Raw genomic sequence first — 22,500 nt, forward strand, 5'->3', positions numbered from 1 at the left:
ACATCAGTGATAGTATATTTTCCAGTACACTTAAAAGAGCTAAAGGCGTCACACCTTCAACTTGTTCAGGCTGATTTGCTCTTTACAGAATCTACAAGTTTCAGGTCTACACTTGCATTCTGTTTCCAGGTGCTCAGGAAGATTAGCTTTTTTCACCAACATGCCACACTCAGGATGTACACAGGGGAGTTTGACAAACTCACAACTGTTTGTGTGGGCCTGTTGAAAAAGAGGAAACAAGGTCACTGTTCTTGAACGACAATAAACATGAAATTAACAACTGCTATGCTCAGACTCTGTTTTCTTTTCTCTCTACAGAACAAGTACCAGTGATGCTTCTGCTTTGTGATATATTCTCAAAATTTACATTACTTGTTTATTTAACCTTATTAATTACCTCCAAGTGTCTGACTTCTCCTTTCCACATGCATCCTTCATCCTTAAATGTGCAGTTGACGACAAAAGCTTGTACCTCACGGCGCATGAAATTATCAGGAAAAACCTTAAAACAAAGAAGACAAAGTTCTAGAAAATATTCAGGTTAATTTAAGTGATTCAGGGATTAAGCAAAGCTTAACTACTAAGGTAGTGACAGATCGAAGCAATAATCTATTTTATTGTCGCACAATTCATAAAACACATATTGGTGCATGGTATGCCTAGTGACATTATTCTCTACACAAATGGTACCAATAATAATTAAGAGGTACTTTTTAAACATGTTGTAACAGCGATTGTTATATTCCTAGACTTTCACTCAACTGAACAGGGACAGACATTGGCTGATTCTTGGTCACAAGACCTTGACTAAAATAAAATGTATCCCGAACGTGATACATCAAGCAATGTACCCCGCTCGGGATACATTACAGCTTGTGATCAAGGCATGGTGGAAAGTGGCGGGACAGCAGGCGGGAAAACATTGCCAATTTTCTTTTTCGTGAATGAACAAAACAACACAAACATGAAGCATCAAGCTAAAAAGTAACGATTTTCAAAGTTATCCCAGAAGAGAAAAAACAGCTAGTGGAGGAAAAAGAGGCAGATAATACAAGGAAAGTACTTTGTAAATAATTCATTCAGTGGTTTTGAGATTTAAATTTGTGTTTTTATAAGTACTGAGTCGACTGTGGTTTTTTTTTTTTTTTTTTTTAACAGTTTTTATTGAATTAAAGACAAGTTTTACAATTTTACTTAAGAATAAACATTAAATACAATTCTACTCAAAAAGGAAAAAGGATAACAACAACGAAAAATGTATGTATGTATTACAACAACGACGATATTAATAAAGATGCCTGCTAATTTTAACGAACCTATGGGTATCAACTACTACAAAGTGCATTAGTTAGCTTCTCCCACTTTTGAAAATGAAAAAGAAGTTTATTTTTTTCCCTGGCGATATGGAGCTCAATATTGAAGACACGTCTTGCCCTAGCAATAAAACCTCTAATTGAAGGTACGCTATTATGACATTTCCTACAGTAGATATAATATTTAGCTAATAACAAAATATGATTAATTAGAATATAGTCTTCTACAATATCAAATTTTCCAAATATCACATCAGACTCATTAATTGTCTCAACATGAACATAATTATCCCTTAGCCAGGACAAGACATGCTTCCAAAACTCAGAAGATATCCTGCAGGAGAAGAGTAAATGCTCGACGGATTCCGCTGCTTCTTGACAGAAAGTGCAGTTTGGCGATTCCACCACACCAATTAAATTAAGTTTCACGTTTGTAAAGATTATACAATTTAAAATTTTGTAATGAAATTCCCTGATCTTTGTGTCCAAAGTGCAATGAAAGGCCAAAGTGTAAGCCTTTTCCCAATCAATATCTATATTTGCGTAATTGTTTGACAATTTCTGTTTTGCGGTGGGCGCAATTTGCTTTTGCTGCAGAAAGATTTGATAGATCTGTTTAGGAGAGATATCAAGGATTGGCACTACATTACCACTTGGCAACTTAATAGTTGGGGTAATCGGTATGGGATTGGCTGATATGACGTTTGTAGATGCTTTAATAAGTGAGCGCCATTCTGCGGGAATCGAATTGATAATACTCATAAGAAAAAATCGTTGTTCAGGGTTTGTAAGTGAAGAGAAGTCGCACAAGAAGGAGTTGTGCGCAGAAATTAAATCCTTAATCTTCACGAAGCCTAAATTTACTATATCTCTTCTGTACATCGATTTTTTGTCATAACAAAGAAATTTGTTGTTCCAGATAATTTCGTTAATGATTTCCTCGTAACAACTTGGAGTCTTCCCATTAACCTCCGACCACGCATCGAAGCATTCCTTATAATATGCTGGTAGACTGATTTTCAATTTAGAAGTTTGAAAGTTGCAATGCAATACAAAACGTCCTCCGACTGGTAACAGAAGTTTGTCTAGGATTACTTTCCAAGGACTTGAGTAATCCTCCAATAATTTCTTTAAACATGTTATTCGTTTAGCGCAAATCATAGATTGAATGTCCAACATTTTGAGTCCACCCATTTCTATATCAGATATCAATGCAAGACGCTTCACTTTGTCCTTCCCATTCCAAATAAAGTTGTAGAGAACTGAGTTTGCCTCTTTAATTAGTTCTTTAGAGACTGGTATAACCGATGCTCTGAACATAAGCTTTGGGATTGCGAAAGTTTTGACTATCTGTATTCTCCCTAAAAGGGAGAGCCCTCTCTATTTCCATATATTGATTGATTCCTTTATACTTTTTAAAGTTTGACTAAAGTTAAGGTTGTTCCTTTGTCTATCATCATAACCAAAATATATCCCCAAGATTTTTATGATCTCACAAATACTATGAGTTGGGAAGTCTTTCTCCTGTAGGATATTATCTCCTAGAGGCATGATTTCTGTTTTTTCATCATTCACCTTTAGGCCGGAACACTCTCCAAAAGAGTTGAGAATACGAAACAGATTTGTATAAGATGTTTTGTCTTTTAAGATACAGGTCATATCATCTGCAAATAGAGACAGTTTAATCATTTCTTCTCCAATTTTAAGCCCTTGTACATTGCAGTCCTCTCTTATTTTTATAGCTAAGGTCTCAAGCGCTAGGATGAAGAGGTAAGGGGAGAGTGGATCCCCCTGTCTGACACCTCTACCTAGTAGAAAAGGACCAGTCGTAAATCCATTGTTCATTACACAGCTGGATGCATTTTTATACAGAACACGCAGCCACTGAATAAAAGATGGGCCAAAATTGAATTTGTGTAATGTTCTGATTAGAAATCGAAAGTCTAGTGTGTCGAAGGCTTTTTCAAAGTCAATTGCGATCATAAATCCCGACCAACTGTTCCGTTTGGTGTAATCCACAATATCATCAATCGTTCTAATTGCGTCAAATATGGACCTACCTTTAACAAATGCATTCTGACTGGGATGTATTAAATTTGGCAAGACCTTTTCCAGGCGCTTCGCTAAAACTTTAGAAATAATTTTCGCATCGACGTTAATTAGCGATATAGGCCGCCAATTTTTAATTACTCGTTTATCCTTTCCTTTTTTTTCAATTAATGTGATTATAGCCTGTTTTTGTGAGTTTGAAAGTTCTCCAAACTCATAAGAGTAGTTGATGCAATCTACTAGAGGTTTCCCAATCAAAGACCAAAAAGCCAAATAGAATTCTATTGTTAGTCCATCGTTCCCAGGCGTTTTATTTTTTGGAAAGGATTGTAAGACATTAAAACATTCATTATATTCTATCCTTCCTTCACATACCATTCGCAACTCTTCAGTCAAGATAGGAACTTCCTTTAAGTCATCTAGAAATGACGATGAATGACTATTATTCTCTTTGTAAAGATTGGAGTAAAAGAAATCTAATTCACTCATAATTATATTAGGATCAACTGCTATTGTTCCGTCGCTTTTTAAAATTTTCCGCAAACAACTTTTGTTTTATTTGATTTTTCCAAATTCAAAAATATTTGTTGTTCTTTTCACCTTTTTCGTACCACGTTGCACGGGAACGAACAATAGCTCCTTGAGTAATGTAATCATACAGTTGGTCGTATTCTGCCTGTAAGCATTCTAAATCTTCAACATCTTGTCTCGATGGATCATTGTTACATTTCTTCCAGTTCATTAAGTTTAGCTCTCCGGTTCCGAGCTTTTGTTTTGCTATAACTTATAGTGAGTTGTCGAATTTTGTATTTTAGCAAGTCCCATAAGACACGCCTATCAACAACATCCTTAAATTCTTCGAGCCAACTTTTGATGTTTGTGTCAAGGAGATCGCAATAATTAGTATCATTCACTAAAGAACAATTAAACTTCCAAAAGCTTGGACCGCGTTTACTGTCATCTATACCGTTAATCGACAATGTGATTGCAGAGTGATCTGATTTAATAGATGGTATTATGTCAACTGAAACAATGTCGTCCTGCAAAGAATCATTTACCAACCAATAGTCCAAACGTCTCTGAATAATTGGGGTCTTCTGTCTCCACGTAAAGCGTTTCTCCGTCGGATTTCTAACACGCCATATATCTATCAAATCCTGCTCCAAACAAATATCCTCCAGAATTTTGACTGATTCCTTCGTTTTCTTAATACCCCCACTTCCATCAAGATCTTGGTCAAAAATCACATTAAAGTCACCACCGATAACACAAGAAGAATCCGCAAGTGTGAGCGAGCTTTTAAGCTCCTCTGAAATTTTGTTGAAAAAATCGCACTGCTCGGCACATTTATTTGGTGCATAGATGTTTAGAAGTGCAAATGGAAAATCCTGAATAAGAGCCTCTAGGAGAACTTATCGACCTTGCGAGTCAACCTTTAAGGATTGCAGTCTGAAATCTAGCTGATCTTTAACAAGAATAAGAACGCCTCTACTATGATTAGTTCCATGGGAAAAGAATGTTTTGCCTTTCCACTGTTTTTTCCATTCATTCTCCACTTCTGGGGTGCTATACGTTTCCTGAAGGAAACATATATCGGCAGAAGATTTAAACAGCCAATTAAAAATAGACTTCCTTTTATCAAAAGAGCGAATTCCACGAGCATTTAATGATAAAAGTTTAAAGTTTATGTTTTGACGCTCCATGTCCGACGAGATAATCTGTAAACTTCAAATGAGAGAAGCCAACGCAAACGGTTCTTTTGAACAACAGGCATAACACGCAAATAACAAAAGAAAACAGAACAATAAGAAAATAACAAACGAAGGCAATCAAACGTAAAACAAAAAGTAAACCTAGATCTAAATAAAGCAAGACAAATATTACAATAACAACTAGAGAACAATACAATACGAAAATAACACGAAAAACAATGACAAAAACTAACAATGGCCACAAAGAACAAACACTACACATACAAATAGAAATAAAATAGCGGCCAGCCAAAGCTGTTATTGCCACCTCTGACTGGCACCTTGCAATCTTGATCTTAATTAATAGCATTCTGGTTTTTGCTCCACAGTTCTTGGCAAAATAATAAAAACACAACTAGAAAATATATGCGGCCTAAATGATTTTTCGAATGTTCTTACATCTCAACACCGTCAATAAACAATTTATCTGGCTCCGCTCTACTGAAAAAAGCGGTCTTACCATCCTTTTTCGCTTGTTTAAATTGCTTCATCTTCTTCTTTCTTCTTTCCAAAATTTCACTTGGAAGGTCCGGCGAAATTCCAAAGTTTTTTCCTTTTAGCTTTCTAGCATTGGACATAACTTCTTCTCTTTGAGGATATTTCAAAAAACGTGCAATTATTTGTCGAGGTTTACCACTGGAAGAAACACGCTTTCCAACACGATGGACCCTTTGGAATTCGATTTGGTCTGCATTTTCCATACCAAGCTCTGTTTTAAGGAATCCAACCAAAACCTCTCTCGCATCCTCCTCCATATCGGCTTCTTCTTTAATTCCGAAAAAACGAAGATTTTCCCGCCGCTGATAAACTTCCATGTATAGTTTCTCGTCCCGGAGCTGATTAATTTCGCATTTCAGCTTGTCAAATTTCTCCTTGAAAGACTCGCGTTCCGTGTTCGCAAAATCCAATCCGTCTTCCAGTTCTTTGATCTTTTTTTCTGTTTTGTTTTTGAAAGCCTCGAAACAATCCACCTTTGCCTGCAAATTACTAACTTTTTCATCAACTGCTTTTACATACCGTTCCAAATTCTCAAGTTTTTCCAACACTTGTTCAAGTTTCGGGATAACTTCCCCCGCCATATTCAGTATAGATAACACTTCGTCCGATTCACACAGTTCGGAATCTGAGAGCGAAGCGTCGTGTCTTAACTTTTTGCCATCTGGGGAAAGATTATCGTCTGTGGAAGATGCTGAAGAGCTTTTCCTCGATTTTCGTTTAACAGTTTCGGCCATACAACATTGCCAAGCGCGGAGCAAAATCGCACACGTCTACTCCGACATCTTGCCCGACCCAGTCTCCCCTCGACTGTTTTGATTCGCTCTGCTAAAGCGTATTCTTTTGTTGCTGTTGAAGCATGTTGAATTGCAAGTCCAGAAATGTAACAAAACACTTAATGTCAGGTCCATCGGAAAACCAGTTAGTTTTGTGTACCCTTGAATCCGTGGAATCTCAGGAAAACAAAACGGTTTCCCTCTGGATCTGACATAGGTGGATAACACACCACACATCACTGGGTGAAAATGTATATCATTCAGCTCCAAAATGATACCAAAAAATGGCCTATAGTATTACGATCAAAATAATGCCTTTAAGTGCCACTAAAATAACATACCATAAACGTCCACTTATAGCCCCCCCCCCGCATATTAGCCCCCACTCCTCCCCCCCCCCCCCCAGTTATAGGCCAATCTACCAGTAAACTAACAATACATCCCCTTATAAGCCCCCCTCTCTCTTGTATAGAAGTGAAATCAATTTTTTATAACGTTTTGAAACTTTAAAAAGTGAGTAAATTAATCAGCAATTCTATGAAGTTTTTTTTGGAAATGCCTTTTCTTTTACCCCATTTATAAGCCCTCCAAGACTCCTTACAAAGTTGTGTATGCCCAGGGCTTATTGGCAGAAGTTCACTGCATTCTAGCAGTTGCTTAAAAATGTGTCTATAATCACTTGTCAGTAAATGCTGCACACTAATAATTTATTGTCAAAATACCTAATTCTGGCAAAAATTTTAGGAGTTTCTAACTATTAACTAAGATAGTGGGCAAACTAATATAATACCATCCGCACATATGCAAAGCCCTTCAAATGAAAACTTCTCTAGCAGTATGTTTGCATAGTAAAATCATAATACATATGGTTTTTCAGTCTTTTACAAAATACACTATTGGTTTACAAAATACACTATTGGGGAACTTTTCTAGAACATTGAGCATAGGTCATTCTTGCCGTGAGAGTGAACAAACTTTCTTAAAAATCAAAAAGTGACTTTAAGTTGTGATCAAAACAAAGAATTTAGAAATGATATAACTACATATAGACACAGGTACAATGTCTTTGTCAGTTGCTTGTTACAAAATGATATCTGCCTGATTTCTTGACTTCACCAACAAATAACATTTACTGACAGTTTTGGCTACTGAGCAGGCAGCCATCTGTTAGAGGTTCTATTCTTCTAAAAGTATCAACTGAAAGATTGTAGCCTACAAACAAGTAACTATTCACCAAAGTGGAGGTGGCCAATGGTGGATATTTACCACCAACACTGAGGTGAATAATAGTTTAAGTATTTACTAAAACAGTGAGACAATTTAACCAAAAATGATGATTTTTAACTCACTGATTACTGCCAACAATTCCAATTTTGGCGCACAAGTGACCAAGCAGCCTTCTCATTTTCAATCTTAAGTCTGCTGTGTCTGATTAGCTAAGGATGCAGGTCAGTCCACCAACTGAAGCAGTGTAAAAATTATTGGCCAGGAAAACCACCTACTTTCACGCAAGATCTTCAAGGTCATTAACACTCATACTTGGTGACCAGTCCAATGAATTGTGATGAGGGCTACCACCTCCCCGCGATTAATGAAACAGTTCTGCAGCCTCATCAAAAACACTGATGAAGGATCCAGAGGGGTTCTGAAAGTTCTGTTTAACTTTCAAGAATTTGTTGGTAGTGAAGAAAATTCCCCTATAATATCATGTCCCAAAAGCCGAATTTTCATTCTTTCGTTATTGTTACATGTTCAGGTAAGTGTGGTTTCCAGTTTGGTCAAGATTCAAAGTGTCCTGCACAAAAAGCCTCTGGACAAGAGCCTGCCTGCCAGGAAAGTCGGGTCCGATAGCCTGGGTGGGGCAAGCGGATTTTGGTTTGGGCTATAGTGACTTTTCTTATTATCTTGCCCGACCGGCAAACAAGCGAAGTTTTAAGGGAATTCAAATTACAGAAGATCTGTAATCAATACTGCTCATCAAAAGCAATTTTTCGGGCTAGTTACAGTACAGTACACGCTAACTTACAGATTGCCCAAATGAAAAGTATCCTGCGAACGGCAGAAGTTTCTCCTCGCTTATCGCTGCTCAGGGATGTTACGCGAGGAGGAACTTCTGCGACTTAGTGACAGAAATTCCATACTGATGATGCAAAATCTGTCCAGAATCCGGTTAGAAGTGCTAATTGGTCGACGGACTAGTTTCATTGTTCTAGCTATTGTTTACAAATGACAGACAAAAGACAAAAGGCCACGAAGGTCAAATGTAAACACGAATCTCTAATAAAATTGCAATATTTGTGGAGTAGTCTTCTCCAGAAGAAGCATTTGAGTCTTGCTGGAGCTCATTCGCAGATAAACACAACACTTTTCAAAAATCAACCAGGAGAAAAGTAAAATTGAACAAATTTGCATTTGGAACCCCATGACTACCGGATTTATTATGTAAACATTGATTTACATCATCAGTATGGAATTTCTGTTGCTGAGTCGCAGACATTCCACCTTGCAAAACGTCCCTCAGTGGCAATGAGCGAGAAGAAACGTCTGCCGTTCACAGGCTAAATGAAAAGCTGTAAAACTGACTTTCTTTGCACCCTGAAAAACACTATTGATTTGATAACACTGAGCCAATCACAGCTAGCACTACAGCGGTTAAGTTCATAATTATTATTGACTAGTGTAGACCTTCTAACAACCACAAGGGATTTTGACACTTCATTTATTGGTTGACAAGAACAGAGCACACAAAAGAGAATATTTCAGACAGAGTTGTTAGTGAGATGTGCAATGAAGTGAGGATCAAGGCTCAAAAATAATATTATATTTTTCTGTTCTTGTGATGTTGAAAGTTTTGATACTGTACCAAAGGAGTAAAAAACAGTAAGAGAAACATGTGACAGTGTCAAGTAGTTATTCTGCGAAACAAACAATGAGGTGAATCAATCTACAACTGATTTACATAATATGAAATGATAATAATATATTAATTGGCAATTAAAGAATGAGGCTGCTTTCCTGCATCAATGTTAAGTTTATCCCCGATAGTGTACATTTACGTTTGTCCAGCTCCGCAAATATTCTCTAAATAGCAGATGTCGCTCTCCGAGTTGTCTTAATCTTGCTGTTTTTGCTATGTTTTTAGCCATTATTTTGCCTAGTTCCAGCTGTAGTTCTTACTCTTGAAACGAGTGAGGTGTCCGCCATTTTTTTTTCACAAAGAAAACAACTCAACCTCGTCTCTAGGTCTTCCTGGTTAATGGTGCATTAACCAGTAGAAGGCTGCATTTTTGATGTCATTTCCTCATTAAACACAAAATTCTTCCAAATTTGGTCATCAGTAACTGGCTATGGTGAATTATGTGTGTACTTTTAGCCAATCAGAATCGGCAAAATATTTTGAATGAATAATAATAGTTATTATTGTTTTTAATGTCACAGTTATTAATAATTTCCTACCAAAATTAAGGTTATAAATTCATGGTCCATGCAAACCATGTATATGTATCAAGTGACAAACTTGGTCTATGTGTTTTGCTGCACAATATTGCTATATTTTTTCCCTATCCAGAAACCAAAATAATGCTAAATATGCTCTCCAATTAACATTTATAAATATTATTAGACGATAAAACAAAGAAGGAAAATACAAGAGAGAAAGACAAAGAATAAGTCTTCAATATAGGTTATTGGTGGCTGGTCACCCATTTAGTTCCTATTACCCTGCCTAGCAGGGCTTACATGTAACTTGAAAGGCACTTTTCACAAACCATTGATCTAGTCTCACAAGGGTTTGCGAGAAGGGTTTTGCTGGTTTAATATCTGCAATATTAATTAAGGCTCTTATTTTCATACTAATCACTATATTTATCATAAATACATGACTGTCTAAAAGGCTTTCTATACAGGAATCACTCATCTTTGAAAACTTAACAACACTAACTTACTTCATTTTCATTTAATTCCACCTTATCCTGCAAACAAGTCATTTTGAAACTTCCATTTCTGCAAAATCAAAGAATGAAATTTAACAATCATCACAAAATAGAACTTTGAAAGATACGTTAACATTGCTATACGCATGTATAACATGATGAAGGCAATTTTATTTGAGATTGGATACATGAAGCTTTGTTTCATTTGACTGCATAATCTAAATTTCTGGTTTTTTCTTCTTCTTCTTCTTTCAATAGCCACTCAAAGCTCTATCCATTCTAATTATTTTCCTCTGCATCACAACCACGCTTTAGGTTGATCTCTAAGAATCTTCCCTTTAAATGTACATAGGTTCACAGTATGACAGGAAAATATAAGAAATTAGATGGTTTTATTTTAGTTTGTAGTAAGTACACTGTACCAATTGATCTCGCCCCCCCCCCCCCCCAGAAAAAAAAAAAACTATAATTCAAGGGCTAACTTTACAAATTAAAATACCGATAGTTACTGCAAAATAAAATTGTTAGGAACTGCACTTCTGTGTTGGAGAAAAAAATGGAAATCAGCATTTATAAATGGATTCCCAAATTAAACAACACAGGGGTTTTTTTTATTCCCATGTCCTTGCATCAAAAGCTGCAAGCTTGTATGCAAGGAATTTTCTAAATCTTAGTTAGCAAGAAGATAGTTAACGATCATGTAGTTAACTTCTGGCAATCCCTAAATGTATTCAACCCAAACCACTTTGGTTCCTTGTAAGGAAAATGAACTCTAACTCCATTGCTGAGTTGCTTTAATGACTGGGCATCATCAAGAAATATTAAAATCAAGACCCACCAATGTTATATTTTTAGATTTCTCAAAAGCGCTCGACTCTGTGGCTCATGAAATGCTGTTGCTCAAACTAAAATGTCACGGGATAGACGGCTCATTACTGCTTTGGTTTAGAAGCTTTTTGACTGACCACAAACAAAGTGTTGTTGTTCAACGCACGCACTCATCCTGGTCTTTTCTAATGTTGGGGGTTCCCCAAGGTACACTTTTGGGCCCAATTTTATTTCTAATGTACATCATCCACATATCATCTAATATCTCTTCTACATTAAGAATGTTTGCTGCCAACACCAAAGTACACAGAATACTGTCAAACATAGCAAGGGACAGTGAAGCTTATAATCTGATGTTGAATCAGTTAGTGTCCTGGACATCTTTTTAATTCTGATAAGTCGCGGCGAAGTTTTATGTATACTGCACAATCTCTTCATACTCATTGGGTACGAGCATTAAAACCATAAAGTGCGTAAAGGATTTTGGCATTATGGTTTCTTCGGATGTATCCTTTAGTGAACATGTTAACATGACCATTAATAAAGCTGACAAATTATTGGGTTTGGTTCACAGAAGAGTAGGCTTGTCGAATCCCGGTGCGTTCACCACGTTATACAAATCTCTTGTGCACCTGGTTCTTAAATATATGCTGCTGAGGTCTAGAATCCATATTTGGTTAAGGATGTGCTAGTTAGTTTGTTCATGACAAAAACGATCTTGTAGCATTCAGCTAAAGAAAGAAACAATCTACGTGTTTCGAGTGTAGGCCACATCAGCTTCCTTAAATGATCATCATATTCCATCTCCCCATGTTTTTGCCCGAGAGCAAGCTGAGAGGCTCTTCACTGGAGTTTTTCTAATGCTAGCACATCCTTAACCAAACTAAACTTTGACAATCTTTTTGAATTTACTAAATGCAATTCAACCCACTCTAACCACCCATATAGGTTATAATTATTAAGCCAGCAAAGTGTATATAAAATTAATATACTTTTCCTATCTGAATCATGCAGGAGTGGAACAGTCTACCAGGATCTATTGTTGAGGCTGGGAGCCTGAACTGTCTTAAGAGTGTGCTAAAGCACTTCCTAAATATCCATTAATTGTTTACCTTGTTCACCTATTGTTATCATTGATCATAAGTGATCCACTTTATATTTTGTAAATAGTTTTTAAATGCCCTATTTTATATACAGCTCTGTTGTACATAGCATAAAACTGTTTCAACCATCAATTTAGAGAAACGTCACAAGGGTCAACCTCGAGTTTTCCTATTCAAGATGTTTTATATAATTTATTTTTAGTTTCCTCATATTGAATAAATACGTTATGTTATGTTATGTTAGTTTGCCCAAGGATGTCTACATTGACCAGCCCGATATTTTGTCTGATTATACAGACTGAGTCTATCTGTTACACTGTTCAAAAAAGACCTTGTCGCAGTTTTGGAAGCCATCTTGACAAGTAGGCAACCGCATGAGAAATTACAGTGTTTGAATGAGAATGTTGTGTCGAATAGTTTCCATAAAACGGCTGTTCTGATAAAAATATGAATTGTAAACTAAAGCTACAAAGCAAAGGATTGTACTAAAAAATTTGGGGGGCGTACCTGTGCTTAAATTTCTCCAGAGGCTTGCTTTAGATTTTCCATATTATTTGTCTGTAATTTTTCCCAGGACTTTCTTACAGACAGATGTAGAGAAAATTTTAAAAATTGGTCCTATGTCTTCTAGTGCACGTAATGCCCTCAGTTTTTTTTTTCAGTAGAATCCTTAGGAGTCAAGCTATAGTTAACATTCACATTTTTTTCAGAAAAGCCATACGGAAATAATTATTCAACTTTAGATTCTCATACAAACATTGTAATTTCTCATGTGGTTGCCTACCCGACAAGATGGCTTCCAAAACCATGACAAGGTCTATTAAATTCAGGTTGAAATATTTTAACCTAGGCTGATTGTCAATTTTCTTTGTCTCCTAGCCCTTATTTTTCATGAATCAGGGCTAGGAAACAAAGAAAATTGAGAATCAACCCACACTGTAGGTTATAAAAAAAATTTAACCTTTATTTAATTTTAACCTGTAATAACATACCTACCTATTATAAAGCCTGTTTAATCAGGTTTAATGAGAAGAGTAAGATTCCAACCTCTTGATGATAAATTATTGCTCAAAAGTAAGTTACTAGTCTAGTCTTGAAAGATGAGTGTCTTGTCTCTAACGGATGAGCATCTTGTCTGGAATCCTTCTTGATGTGCCATTTTGTGTGTTTATAGGTTCTCTAAAGACTGTTTTAATCCCTGTCATCCTTATTCATAACATTTTTAAACCTTGACACCATCTTGGCACGGAGATATAGGGAACATTGCCATGATTATTGCAATTTTTTAGTTTCACATGTGAAATTATAAAATAATGCTGTTATTATACATTGTACTCACTACCTGTCTTTTCTTGGTTAAGATCCTACCGTTAAATTTGGAAATCAGCCCAACCTACAGATTAGTTGGTTACCTGCTATCAAATAACTGACTATTATTTTTTCCAAGCTTGCAAGTGGGTGGAATCCTCCGAATCCTGCAATCTGATTGGTTCTTAGAATGGGCAGTATTTTACGATCTTGCCCGCTAACCTGGAATTGTTGGCAGCTTCATTCACAAGTTTGCTTGTTGTTTGTGAACTAGCAAAAACCGTCATTTTCAAACCATTTTTCTTTTAAAACTTGCGTTATTATTAGCATTAGCTGGAATTTTCTTATTGAGACAAGAAGTCTGAAGGGAGAATCAAGCAAGTCCACCACGAAAACCGCTAAAGTAAAGCAAAACAGGTGACTTGTGATGTCGCCTCACAAAGCTTTATAACTGCGCTATATGTACTGCAATCTTGCTTTTATGCACCGTTTATTGGACATTTTTGCTCTGTTTGTAGTTTTGTTTTCCATTTTTGCTGTTGGAATCTTGATTCTGCTGTTTTTCATTGAATTTTGTCTAGCTAGTTTTCTACTTATCGGAAAAGGTTGTTATCAATAATTGCATTTAGCTTTCAATCTTAAATAAACAACACAAATCACTTTTCCGGCACTGAGTCGGTTATCGCCATTTTCATTTTTTTCTTTATAACTCGTTGCTCACATCGCCTTCTTTTATTTGAATTCAATTCAAAACCTTAAAACTGGTACGTGTAATTAGCTCTTTTCATCCTGCTTGATTGAACTGATCCTAAAGCAATTTTTGAATTATTCAGTCGAAGAAAATCCTTACTGTATTTTTTTCCTGGGACTTTTAATATCAAGCTCGTCAATTCTTTTGTCCTTGTTTGACACTCAGATTATGAATTGTCTAGCGAGATACAGAAACCTTTCTTTATTCTAAAAGAGAGCAGTAAGTGCCATAATATTAATAACCAAGCCAAAAATCATGTTGTAATGATTGTTTTGTTTTGGTTTGAATCAATAGCACGCTTCATCAACGCGAACACTTCCTACTTCAACACACATAGGTTGGAGAGTAAAGGAAATTTTCCTGAAACTTTTAAATCTCAGCAGGAAAAAATAAAAATGTTATTCACCAGCCTAGGTTGGCCCATATTGGGAGAAATGAGTACCGCCCTCAGCCTATGGCCTCGGGTGGTACTCAAGACCCAGCACACAGTTTCTCCCAATATGGACCTCCCAGCTGGTGAATAACATATATATCTGTAGGTTGCACGCGCAATGCATGATTTCCAACAGCAATGTCAATTCAGTTCCATGTGACAGTGACATGTGTTTGTCATTATTTTCGTCAAAAAATGTCTAATAAAACAACTATTAGATTCGGCTTTTTGATAATATAGTGCAGTATTATAAACCTGAGAATCAAAGAAAGACAATCTCTATTAACGACGACAACACAAAGCCAACTTATAGGAAGGGATATGCTAAGCTGGAGAAAAGCGTAAAGCATTCTATGAAACTTACATCAACAGATTTCCAAGACATGATCGGCAGTAGAAATGTCCACAAGCAGTTTGCATTGCGTCCCGCAAGAGAAAACCACAGGAGTTGCACAGATACTTAGTATCGATGCTCTCCTTGTCTGATGTTGCTAAATTGTACCCTGGCATATTTTCCACTTTTGCGAAACTCTTCGGTTGTAGTGACTCTGTAGTTGAAAACGTGAGATTCTGTTGACCCTGAACGCACTGGAAAGAAAAGTAAAAAGAGGCATGATTAAATGGATTAAAAAACGATTCCAACTACATTTACTGTTACTGTAAACTTGCAAGTGTTTAACCTTTCCTTTCAAATTTAATCCACAAAGCAAGGGAAAATTTTGCGAGTGCGTGGGGCGGCTGCAGCATCAAAGACTCATACCCAGGCCTTTCCTCAGGTCTGAAGGTGCGGGCCTGGTCTCTAAACTACAGTGTACATAAACATTGTACATAAACAAGTCTACTGTAAATCCCACCCTCCCCCCCGCCCCCCCGGCCAACCCCTTCTTGGAAAGTGAGGCAGGACGCAGTCAGTCGCATTTAAAGATGGATGTTGATAAGCAATGTTTAATGATTTTTTAGGCCTGAAGTAAAAGTCCCATCGTTCGTACTGGACCTGAAGCAGCAGATTTCCTATGACAAGAAGAGGTTGTGAGGCGGGTTTTCACTTTTCTGATGATATTTTTGTTATTCAATAAAGAAAATAATAGAATCTTCAGTAAAATAGATTGTATTCTAGGGGCGACTGAGCGTAATTTCAAGTCGGAGGGCTTGCAAACCTCGCGCCGGAGTCAGGCAAGTTTGTTGGAGCGCTGGGGGGTGGGGGGGCATCCTCCCCTGGAAATTTTGAAATCTAGAGGTTTCAACATTCTCGATGAGGTACTTGTCGAAAAAAACTCAACCTGGATAAGGTGTAAAACAACAGGTACTTATAAAATAACTAACATAGTACGCGCGCACTGATTGGCCCGGAGGCGTGTTTACATGACAGTATGTAAACATGGTTGTGACGTCAAGATGTTTTGCTTTTCGCGCGCTAATCACGCAAGCACGAATTTGAAAAAGGTTTTGAGTTGAAAAACTCGACAAGTTTACTTTATTTACCTATTTCCTCGTCGGTTGAATCTTGAAAAATCTTTAGAAACATGCTGTGTCAATTTTTTTTCGCTTGAGCTGACATTTTAAGCGAGACAAACCCGTATTTTGGAAGGTTTTTTTTTGGAAAACAAGGACAGGCGTGCAAGCTTCGTTTACAAGACTTCGCGACTGGTAAGAATTTCTCTTTTAATCACAGCTCTAAACAAGATTGTTTTGCTTTTTTTCTCGGGAAAGTTATTTTATAAAAGCAATAGAAAACTTTTTTCCTGTGTTTGCATATCCTGATATAAACACTCGAGTGGTTGGGAGAATTCTCGACGGTTATGCAAACCCGAGACGAAGTCGAGGGTTTGCAGAACTGTCTCGAATTCTCCCAACCCCTCGTGTTTATATCAGGCTATGCAAACACGGAAAACGTTTTCTGTTGCTTAATTCTAGTGCTTACAGCACATTTTTCCTCTAGGAAAGTGGGGGAGCCCCGCTACCCCAGTTCCGCCGTCCCTGCATTCCCACGGAAAACCTATTCTGTTCCTTCAAAATAAGTAAAAGAAAACCTTTTTAGAGGCCTCCTGCAAAGATTTCTTCGATAAAATATACATTTCAGCGATATGCCCTCTTATCTTAGTTTACCTCTTGATGGGGTAGACTGAGGAATGAGCCATATGTCGTCAAGACTTTTTGAAATGAAATAATTATGGAAAATGTAATATGTACGGAGTCTGTACAGAATGACTCAAAGAAATAAATTTATCTAAGAAGCGCGCGCACGAGAGCCTGTTTTTGACGCCAGTATGCCCAAAAAATTCCTGTAGCGCCAGGTTTTAAACAGGCACAGAACCTGACTCCTTCTCATGCACTTCGTTTTTAGCACAAGGACGAGCAAAACGCGAGTGGTAGGCGAGTGACAGAGAGAGAGAGAGAGAGAGAAATGTCTGGAAACGAGGCAGGGCACTGAACTGAAGCAATGATCGAGGTATGGTTTTCCGGCAAGAATGTAGGTATTTAAAGAAGTTGGTAACTATAAACGTTCGGCAACAATATCCTCGATAGACTAGGAAGATTCGCAGAAGATGGAAAATGGCCTAAAACTATTGAATTATCTCTTCTGGGCTAGGATGGGCATCTTAAAGTATAGTCTGAAATGTCATACGTCTCCACCCCACATTTCAGACTACTTGAACTAAAACAAAGAAGAGTTGTGCCGGCCTGATGATACAAAATTGCTCGTATACGTCGGTACCGCCAAGGTTTGAACCGTTTCTCTTTAATCTAAGCCTAATTGCCTATGCACTGCAGGCTTGGGCTTTGACACTATGATATGCACTAGGTGGTGCTCTATAGGGATCAAACCAATTGGTTGTGGGTTTTCGTGTTCTATTGAAAGAAAACAAGACGCCTAAAGTCGTTTCCGTGGGATGCGTTGGTCTATGGAAGCATAATGGCGTTCTATCTGAATTTGGAAAAATTAGGGAAACCGGAAAGATGTGTCATGTTATGAGCATCGATGAGTAGGTTACCTGTATGGGTTGGTTTAATGTGCTTATGACTGAATTTATAGTAGCCTGCGTGACAGGTTACTATTTCTCCCCAATCCACATCCCCTTTTTGCTTCCTCCCTATCCCCTACCCCTTTCGACACCTGCTAAGCAAGCTAAATTCATAGTTGTCAGTGGTCGCAAGGATGGAGTTGATCTTGTTTTGAACTATCGCTATGTAGTTATTTTCATAGCACTATTTTGATAAGAAAAAGATGTTATTTTGCATCAAAACAAGGTTTACACGTCCAACTTAAATTAGAATGTTAACTGAAACAAGTAATGGAGAACATGCGCATAATTCTCTCTGATTAAGCTGAACAGGAACTATATGTATAAAGATACGTCATATCTTGGTAGTAAGTAGCCACAGGTAACTTTTTCAAAGAGAAACAAACCTTGTAGTTTTAGGTTAATGGAACAAAACACAACAAAACATCCGCTTGCTTTATCCAGGGTCGAACCTAGGGTTACAAAGTGCGATAAAGTTCCAATGTTTTAATCCAAGATGAAAGTTTAATATTCCAAGATGCTCTTGATACGGTTAAAAATTAATTGCAATGTGTTTCCAAGGTCTCAAAGTTAACATAGTTCCAATGATTATCCCTGATTCCAAGGTATAATACGTTTACTAAGGTCCTGATCCCTGTCCCATCCAGAAGTCCAATCCATGCCTGAAGCGAGTCGTCGATCGACGAGGACGATATTTTCGCGATTTCAACGCCAATCGTCAAGGGTACGAGTTGAAATTTACGCGATTTAACCTCCCATCGTCAAGGTGCTTTCGATAAGAAAAGAAAAAAACATAACTCCAGCTGTGCTCGGCAAAAACTGGCGAACTCCGAATAGAAAAATCTATCGGAAATCATGGCCTGCAACCAGACGCTACTAAAAGCTTATGAAAAAGCTAGACCTAAACAAAAAAGAATCATGAAGGAAAGAAATAATTTGGCTTAGGTCGCCTTTCGTGACTTGCCAGTATCCCGAAGGATTTCGCTGGTTAAGCCATCCTAAACCACGAGTGGGAAAATGCATGAACGTTCTGATTTCAAAGTTCTTCAGAGGAAGCAAATCGATTAAAAATCGATACAGATTTTGTACAATCTGATTGGTCGGCTTGGAAGAAGAGATAATCGATAAAGATTTTAGGCAATCCTATTGGCTGGCTTTGCAATTTTGGGTACAACCGAACCGGATTTTTACCGTGGGAATGCCCCAGGCATCCCACGGAAAAAACGTTTTTCGTTGATTAAATTTTTCAAATAATTCAGAACTTTTAAGCTGAAATGGATTTAAGCGATGGTTAGCGTCCGCTGATCTTTTAGCAAGCATCGATTTTTAACTTTTGCGCCGTTTTTCTTCGAAGTGCAGCGTGGGTCTCGCAAAAAAACGTGTCAGCAAACAACGACAGTGTTCTTATGCAGCTTCATAGGTCTTCAAAATAACTTCATGAATTATATATAACATACGTGTAAAAAGGGATATTTTAAAACTTAAAATAGCACAAGTGCTTCACAAAGTTGAATTACTTTAATACTGAAAGGCGACAAACCACATTTTAAAACTATACGTGTGTCTTCAGAACTCGTTAATTTGAAAACTCGATGAATGGCAATTCAAGTCATGCAAAGTTGTGAAAAACGCCTTACTTTGTACCTGAAGAAAATCAGATTGCAATAAGTTCCAGCGTAATGTCCAGAAAATATCCATACCCTGTCCCCCCCTCCCCCAACCCACCCCGCAACGGAGGGCATTGTAAATTCAGAGGAGGAGAGGGTTCTAAAAGGTGGCATTTTCTAGAGGGGTGCGGGTGGCCTCTCGAGTCTTTTTTTCGGGGACTCCGAGTAAGATTGATGAGCAAGCTATCAGTTATTTTGCTGTTAATCGGTGTTTCAAAGCAAAAGGTTTTGTTTCCATAGAAGATCTTTTATTTGCGGTCGACTGAGTGCTTTTTTGTGGTATTCAATGTGATGTGGTCATGTTCTAATATGCCTTCTTCTAGCATGTTATTAACTGAACGGAAGTAATTGAAGTTCACTGGTTTGAAAGATGACATCACTTGTGTCGAGTACGGCCGTACCGCCTCCACGGTTTTCAGTGACTTACCGTTAATGATTAACTAAAAAAGACCTCTACGGGGCAAAATTGAGATCTTTTGACACTAAAAAAGATTTTTTTCTCTCATTATCGCAGAGGCAATTATCTTTCGCATGAAAGTATCTTTTAAACGGCATTTTTGACGGAAATATTCTTTCCAGGGGATATCCAACCAAAGTACGGAAATTCCAGGGGGGGGGGGGGGAGTCCCAAAATACTTTGAGTTACCTTTTTAACCTACATGAAAGTTCTTTTGGCCGTCATGTAAAGTGCTGCCTCACTCGCAAAAGCTTAGAATTCACGCGTACTCTATCAAAAAAAACCAGGAACCCTTTTAATGCGAAAATGTGTATGATCAAATTCAGTTTTCGATTCATCTACTCTAATACATCATGAAAATAAAATCTCAGGAGGATCGATAGTTTTGTAGTTTGAATTCTAGTGATGTCATGTGAAAACCAACAATTAGTTCTACTAGCCTAAGAAAGTAACTATATAGTTACAGATTTAAGAGTGTTTTTATTAATTATTTCTAATACAAAGCCTCGTGGAACTCCTTTATATCGTATTAGTGAAGCTTAGGCTTCACTATCTCTATGCTCGATGGAGACTTCTACTAATACGAGTTAAAGGAGTTCTCTCGGAGGAAATTTTGAAAACGCCTACTTTTAATTTGGGGTTGCACATACTCAATATAACGTTTAGGAAGTACAGCCCCGGCCCCATGCTGTTTATTCGGATACCCTTAATTAATTCACACATTTCTGCATTAGGGCCTAATTTTCTGATGATCAAGCTGCAAAATAAAAATAACATTCTTGACTTTTGAGAATTCTTAACAGAACTTGATAAATCGAACCCCAATATACAAAATGCTATTGTTATGATAGGTCTGTTAAAAAAACTCAAAGCGTTTAATAGCTGATGTTTTGTTAAACAATCCTTCCAATGAGCCGTCAAGGTTTAAAGAGCTCAAAATTACATAAGAGAACTAGCAAGCCTGAAGATTAGTCAGATAAATATTAAACCAACTCTTTCGACTAGTGAATTTAACTCGTATACAGCTATTTTAACCAAAGTTATCGAATGTTGAAGCCTCAAGCCAATACTACAAGACCGCAAGGTCACGTGCGTAGTTGGCTCGATTTCCGCCGCTTCCTCGGGTGAAGCCTGGATCCCCGCCAACGATCGCCCACCCCCCTCCCCCCCCCCCCCCACCCCATCAACTCGAGAAGACATTGCTGGACTCGTGAGTGCCGGACCGATCGTGTCGCTGACGTAAATTCAAATTTTACTTTATGCAACGTTTCCAAACGCAGGAAATGGCAAATGTCGTCAGACAGCAAACATTTTTGCCTCTTGGTCCCTTTGGTCTTCGCCAATGAAAGGAACTCAGCAGAAACGCACTCCCCGGGGGGCTTAATAGAGGATTTACGGTAGCAAAGCCACGCGTCCTGACAACTTCTCGGGGAAGAAGCGTGGGCTCATTTTCCCAACAGCGGCTGGTAATCGAGCCCAACCCCTTTATAATTCAGTCAAAGCTTTGCATGCGGTTCACTGAGTGCTACAAATCACAAAAGTGACATTTTTTTTCGTGGATGAGTTTCTTTCTTTGTTTGTTTTCTGTTTTTCTAATGAAATTACCCACATTTATACAAGGTTTCGTTGTGAGGACTTTCCGGCCATATTAACTGAAACTAATGTGATATCGTATGAAAGTTATGTGATTTTGCCTTCGAAAAACGATTAGTGGGTCATATCTTAAACCAAATAATAGTGATTTGGTTTTTCAAACCCGCACCATTTTCTTAAAATGAGTAAGTTCGTTGCTGGTCACGCGACCAGAATGTGGTTTTTAAAATTATGAATTACCTCTTTCTGAACACAAATTTTACACTTAAATTTCAAGGAAAATATTAGAAAGGTGATGTGGTAACGTTTAAAGCACATCTGAGCGTAACTATCAAACGTTTAACAAGATATAAGCAAAAAAGTAGTTTTGGCCGCATTGTTGGAGGGCAAGAGTATGCCCTCCAACATGGCGGCCAATACAATTCATACTACTTAGTTGAACAATCAAAGTGCCATTAAATATCTCCCTTTAATGCGTTTCCTCTCAAAATTTCGGGTGTAAGATAATTTTTATGTGCTCTGTCAATTTTTGGCATCAGCAAGACTCCAACACATTGTTTAAAGAAAGCATTGGTCACGTGACCTCTTAGTGCATATGGCCTATTGCGTCATTTGTGGGTTATGACGTCACGACGGACTACAAACGCACACTCATAATTCAAATAATTTCAAAACAGAACCAAAAACTGGAAAAACGAAAACGCAAAAGCTGATATGAAACATCAACGCGAATGTTTTGGTAAGAAACAATCTCGGCAACAAAAATTACCTTGTGTGATCAATAAATTTTGATGTACAATAAACTGTGTAAATAGGTGGTATAGGTATGCTTGCTGTAATTCTCTTTAAAAACTGACCGGCTAACCTAGGACCAAGTTTTACGAAAGATGAAATGCGAAAATCCAGGAAAAGCTGCCATACATCACGGCTCATTTTTCTCTGCTTCTAGTTAACCAGAATTATTATTCTTTCAAAATATTTCCCCGATTCTGATTGGCTAAAAGCAGACGTTTAATTCACC

General features: G+C 37.6%; 3 protein-coding genes across 4 annotated transcripts in view; 1 reads left to right on the forward strand and 2 right to left on the reverse strand.

Annotated features, from left to right (window-relative positions):
* The window catches only part of LOC140936502 (uncharacterized), a 470,324-nt gene that overhangs the window by 21,679 nt on the left and 426,145 nt on the right, over positions 1 to 22,500 (forward strand). The window lies entirely within an intron of this gene.
* Positions 1 to 22,500, reverse strand: part of LOC140936501 (TNF receptor-associated factor 2-like) — a 36,133-nt gene that overhangs the window by 5,609 nt on the left and 8,024 nt on the right. Inside the window, exons 2-5 of one of the 2 annotated variants that reach the window (XM_073385981.1) lie at positions 15,104 to 15,327; positions 10,329 to 10,386; positions 398 to 502; positions 55 to 219 (exon numbers count right to left, since the gene is read on the reverse strand). In XM_073385981.1, the coding sequence (XP_073242082.1) occupies positions 55 to 219; positions 398 to 502; positions 10,329 to 10,386; positions 15,104 to 15,327 (552 nt within the window). Of the gene's footprint in view, positions 1 to 54; positions 220 to 397; positions 503 to 10,328; positions 10,387 to 15,103; positions 15,328 to 22,500 lie in introns of those variants that run through there. The other variant, XM_073385982.1, reaches the window with a different exon arrangement.
* On the reverse strand, positions 5,162 to 6,272 carry LOC140936506 (uncharacterized). Its single transcript, XM_073385990.1, has one exon. It carries the CDS (start codon positions 6,190 to 6,192, stop codon positions 5,509 to 5,511), a length of 684 nt encoding a protein of 227 aa, XP_073242091.1. The 5' UTR covers positions 6,193 to 6,272; the 3' UTR covers positions 5,162 to 5,508.

Source organism: Porites lutea, chromosome 5 (assembly GCF_958299795.1).
Source record: "Porites lutea chromosome 5, jaPorLute2.1, whole genome shotgun sequence".
NCBI classification, from domain to species: Eukaryota; Metazoa; Cnidaria; class Anthozoa; order Scleractinia; family Poritidae; genus Porites; species Porites lutea.